The sequence below is a fragment of the Etheostoma spectabile genome, unplaced genomic scaffold, assembly GCF_008692095.1.
Source record: "Etheostoma spectabile isolate EspeVRDwgs_2016 unplaced genomic scaffold, UIUC_Espe_1.0 scaffold172, whole genome shotgun sequence".
In the NCBI taxonomy this organism is placed as follows: Eukaryota; Metazoa; Chordata; class Actinopteri; order Perciformes; family Percidae; genus Etheostoma; species Etheostoma spectabile.
This window is the reverse complement of record NW_022605573.1, coordinates 1,400,787-1,406,440: the sequence shown is the minus strand read 5'-3', so window position 1 is coordinate 1,406,440 and position 5,654 is coordinate 1,400,787. Positions and strand designations below refer to the sequence as shown.

The 5,654-nt window shown below is 41.7% G+C and overlaps 1 protein-coding gene across 1 annotated transcript in view; it reads left to right on the top strand.

Moving 5' to 3' along the window:
- Positions 1–3,754, top strand: part of LOC116685743 (solute carrier family 35 member F2) — a 10,790-nt gene extending 7,036 nt beyond the window's left edge. Inside the window, exon 8 of the mRNA XM_032510658.1 lies at positions 2,931–3,754. Coding sequence (XP_032366549.1) covers positions 2,931–3,233 — 303 coding nt within the window. The 3' untranslated portion in view covers positions 3,234–3,754. The remainder of the gene's footprint in view (positions 1–2,930) is intronic.
- The last annotated feature ends 1,900 nt before the right edge of the window (positions 3,755–5,654 follow it).

Here is a 5,654-nt window from a genome sequence, read left to right as displayed (position 1 = left end):
GCACGCACGCACGCACGCACGCACGCACACAAAATGTATTGCCAGGTAAGTAGCACTTACTAGGAAATTGTTTTGGTTGATGGTGCATACAAAAATAATATCATTAATATGAAATAAACAACACATACGTACAACTATGTAACATAGGATGTGCAAAAATAACACAATTTGTACATTCCCTACCCTCTTACCCTAGATTTAAAGTATTAGTCTGGATATTCTACATTTAAGGAAAACTAAATCCCACAAACACCGTCCTGCTGCCATGAATACACACTAGATGAGTGGTTCCCAAACCCTTGTCACATCAAGGACCCCTAAAAAGACACAAACTAGACCCCCGTTTGATTAGATTTTGTCCCAGGGTCCCTCATCTGACAGGAGTTTTGCTTTTGGATGTTTTATTACAGAAAATGTATTCATACATTCTGTCGTTGTGTTATTTATGGATGGAATTATAGTAAAAAATGAATGACTCCCCTCTAGGATGAGGTGGGACCCCACTTATTCCTGACTTTGGGAACCGATGCACCGCAGCATTAAATGTGGACTAATCCGCCGCTGAAATGGTCCTTAACAAATGCAACATTTCCTCCTGTTTGTTTAATACAAATGGTCGGAGCCCAGCTGCTTTCAGCTCCGTTTAAAGGTCCAATGTGTCGGAATTTCTCCGTTCTAGCGTTGAGATCATTTATCGCAATCAACTCTCTCGCATCACGCAGCTCAAAACACGTATCGCAGCCACGGTGGCCTTCACGCTTCAAAAAAAGCCGGTCTCTTGCTCCATTCAATCTCCTTTTTATTTTTCTGGGCAAAGACAAAAACTCCTGTTCCTGAAAATCTGGATTTTTAATGCGCGTGGTCCTCCACGTTTCCATCTTTAAACTAGCCGGGGCCGGGAAGCGACGATACCCGTTAGCCGCATTAGCAGCGTTAGCATCACCTGTGAGTTTATCGTGTGACAGTGAAAATGCAAAAGGTGGAGCAGTACGTCCTGTTTGTCCCTCACCGGCTAACGTATTTCAAGATGGCGCATGAATATGGAGCGTCTAATCCAGGTCATGTGAACGCAAAAGTAAAATCTCCAAGCCATAAGCACTACTGATGTTTGTATTGATGATGGAGGTGAATATTTATGAAAAAGGAAAAGGTTTTTAAACGTGCCACACTGATTTTGACAACTAGACACGTTACACACTGGACGTTTAAAAACGAGAGGATCTCATTGGGTTTTTAATAATTAGGAACCAATGAGGGTAGAGCAGAGAGCCACAGACAGGCGGGGGGGAAGCAGAGCGGATCGACCTCCGGGTCACAACGACCGACTGAATGTCATACTGACGCGTTGATGAGTACCAAAACGGGTAAAAATGTAAACTCTAAGATGTCATGTGTCATACATGTAGTTTATAAACATGCGAGTCCAAAGTCTGTGACTGAACCCTGAGAACGGAGCAGGATTTAGCTCCAACAGTCTCAAGACTTACCCCCCCCCCTTAAAAAACCACGGAAGACAACTCCCTCCCCAAAAGAGGTAAATATAACAGCGCAAGGGCTCAAATGATGAAGGCTACAGAATGTCACTTTTCCTTATTTCTTGAGAAGGGTATGACGGGACCGCATGAGACGGGGCGGATGACATGGGACGCTCCAGGCTGCAGCCATACACTCTTGTATTTCTTTGAAGCTTTTCTTGACGTCTTTGTCACTTTCATCCGATGTTTAGTGGATTTTTTGTTCGGTTCTTTTTTTTGTTGACATTTTTGTTGTTTTTTTCCGACGTTTTTGAAAACTTTTCCCAGTGCTCTTTTATAATAAAAAAAAAAGAAAAGAAAATTCTATAAAAATTGATTAAAACACCCAAATTCAATTAAAGTAGTGAACTGATCATTTAATCTACTTGTGAAGAGCGTTGTAGGAAACCATCCACCATTCAGTTGTTTTTGCTATTTTGGTCAAAGAACCCCAAATCTCTGATTGAGTCCAATTTGACCCATGGAGGGTTGAAAAAAAAAAATGCTTTGCCTCATATTGAAAATTAAAGGAATCAACGCTAAATGAAGGAGGATTGCATTAACCCTTGTGTTGTCTTCCTGTCAAAATCAACGCTTTTTATCAATGTTTTTAATGTTTTCTTGCTTTTTTTGTCCCTTTTTTCAACACTTGACGCTTTCAACGTTTGTCACTTGTTTTGATGTTTTCAACACTACGTAACACTAACTTATTAACTGTAGTTTCACAGTTATTTTTTGGAATTTATGGTCAATAAACCTCATTTAAAGGAAATTATACCTAATGTTTGAGTTAGAAAAGCAGAAATTAGGAATTATTGAGACTAACATTAAAGGAATGGATGTTGATGGATGATCTCAGACTGGAATATGTCAACTTTTACTCAATACTATTTCAAAAACACTTCAATTATTATTCAAATGCTTTGAAATTGAAATTCAACATGAATGAAAGTAGAGATTTGTACTTGTCAAAGAGCGTTGTTTAGAATCAGTCATGTTCTTTGGGGGAATTGGGAAGTTAAAAAGAACACTGATACAGGAAAATGGGCCATTTTGACCCAAGGACAACATGAGGGTTAAGACACCAAAACCACGAGATAAGAATAGAAAAAGGATTGTGGTTAAAATGGGTTGAAATCCCCTTAGGGTGTCACCCGTTTTTTCCCCCAAATTTCCCAATTTTTTTCTTCAAATGCTATAAAATTGACTAAGAGATGTGAGTAGAGATGTGTACTTGCCAAAGAGCGTTGTGTGGAATCAATCATGTTATTTTGGGGAATTAAAAAGAACATTGATATAGGAAAACGGGTCAATTTGACCTGAGGACAACATGAGGGTTAATGAATAAATATATACAGCGTATATATATATATATAAAATAATGTATAAATATAGCGAGCTCCCTTTCTGTCCTAGTTCTCGGTACTCTACCTGGTCTCGCTGGTGGTGGTCCTCATCGGGTTCATCACCTTCAACGCCGTGGCAACGCCCACCGACCACGCGGGCCCCGCCTCCTCCTCCCCCCCCACCTGCGAGGACGGGTTCGACAACCCCGCGGACGACCACATGGACGCCACCAACCAGGAAGTGGTGGTGAGCATCATCTCTGAGGAGGAGCGGCGGGGGGGCGGGGGGAGGGAGGAGGAAGAGGAGGAGGAGGAGGAGAGGACGAAGGCAAAGAAGAGGAGAGCGTCATGGCCTCCAACGAAGGGATGGTGATGAGGATGTTGCACACGGCACTAAAATGTAAAGTACAGCAAGACAGCCTGTCAATATGTCACACACTTTATTATACTGTATTACACACACACACACACACACACACACACACACACATATATACGCACACATACATACATATGTGTGTATATATACCTATGTATATGTACACACACAGATACATGTATATATAAACTTATGTGTAGACATCCACATATGTACACACACACACACACACACACATGTATATACACTTATGTGTATATACACGTGTGTGTTTATATATATACACACACACAGAATCTACACACCTACATACTGTTATATTAAATATTTGAGTTTTGCTCACGTACATTAAGAAATGAATGAGAAAAGGGAAATAAAAGAGCAAAACGTGTCATGTAGTCTTGATCATTTTGACAGTGGTGAAATGTCAAATGTAAAAGTACATTTTCACAATTTCAATTTTGAGGTACTTGTACTTTAATTGTGTTTTTTTTCATTTTCTACAACTTTCTACGTTGTACCTCCTCTATATCTCAGAGGTAAATAATGTATTTTTTACTCCATCTGTCGCTGGTAGAGGGGGGGGGCAATCATGTCCTCCACGAAGGGATGTGATTGACCGTATGTGGACACGAGCTACATAAAAGGGAACAGTACAGCAAGACAGTGCCTGTTTCACAATCCATGCGCCTCCACGATTAATATGGAGACGTATGTTATCTGTCATTCTACGACTCCTTAAGCTACACAAGCACGTCACACTTCCTCTACACATGCACACTACGCCACACATGTGGGTATAAGACCTATGTAAGGTACACACACACAGACCGTAATATTATCGATACTGAACTGTGTAGAGCATACTCCCATAACACACACACCACAGCACACACACATCCCACGAACCACCACACACACACACACACACACACACACACCACGGGTGCACGATGTGTATAAGACATATGGTGGGACAGAGGGGGGGAATATACCGGTTGTGTTTATAGACATTCGTCACAAACGAGACTGGATGATTAGATGGAGAGAGACTCCTAGGGTTATAGAGACACACCCCCATGACACTGTGAGAAATAGACACGTAGGGGAAGGAGTACCACACAGGGGTAGAAGGAGACAGATGGGGAGACCAGCCACAGAGACACACACACACCACCACACAGGCGAGAAGACACTATAGGGCGCTTGAGAGAACACGTGGGGGGGGATATATATACACAACAGAAGCTACACCACCGACATACTGTTTATAAAAATATTTGGAGTTTGGCGCACGGACGTAGAAACGGATGAGAAAGGGAATAAAAGCTAAACGCGGTCATGGTCTTGATCATTTTGACAGTTGGTGAAGTCAAATGGAGAAAGTACTGCGACAGTCAATGGTCATAGGTACTGGTACGTTATGGTTGTGGTGTTTCATGGTCACAACGCTTGCTACGTGGGCCAGCTCTAGAGCGCAAGGGCGAATAAGGTAAGGTGGACCCAGCCGGTCCCCAGCTATCTAGGGGATAAGTGAGAGCGAGGGGGTGTCCTCCCACGGCCTGTCCAAGGGGGGAAGCCACGGATCTCCAATGTGGTGAAGGGGGGGAATTGGTGGGGAAAAACGGAAGAGAAGAGGAGAAAGGGCTATCTGGCGGAAAAGAAAGGGTGCGATCAATCAAAGCGGCGGGGAGCCAGGCGGGGAGGCAGCGGACACACAAAACTGAAAACAGAAGAGTGCTGTAACGGGTATGTTTTGTTCTCACAAGTGAACCCGCCAAACAAACTAAAAACAGGATGAGCTTAGAAGAGAGACGTTGCTGCCTGATAACGATTATATATAAATAATTTTATAGATAATAATATCTATATGTATATCTATATATGACATGTAATAGAAACGGAGTTAAAATATCTCAACCTTTTAACCGAATAATATGTAAGTACGAATATATAAAGATGGATACCTACTAGATATATATACATACTATATACCTCTTGTATGTCTGATATAACACCCACACCACAACACACATGATAATAGATACAAAAACATGACAGACATACACAAATAGATCATGAAACACACTATAGAAACCAGACAGACCGAACACATATATATACGTGTAAACACACACAACCACACACACACACACACACAACAATACAATCAGCAGAATTTGGAGGCAGTTCCTTTATTATGCAAAATCGTAATGTTAACAGAACCCCATGTTACACTGTTGAACTTTGACATTGCCATTCCAAAAGGTACCTGACACACACACACACACACACACACACACACACACACACACACACACACACACACACACACACACACACACACACACACACACACAATGTGTTAGAAGTAATAAAAACTTAGGTAAAAAAATGGTCTAGACTGTAACGCTC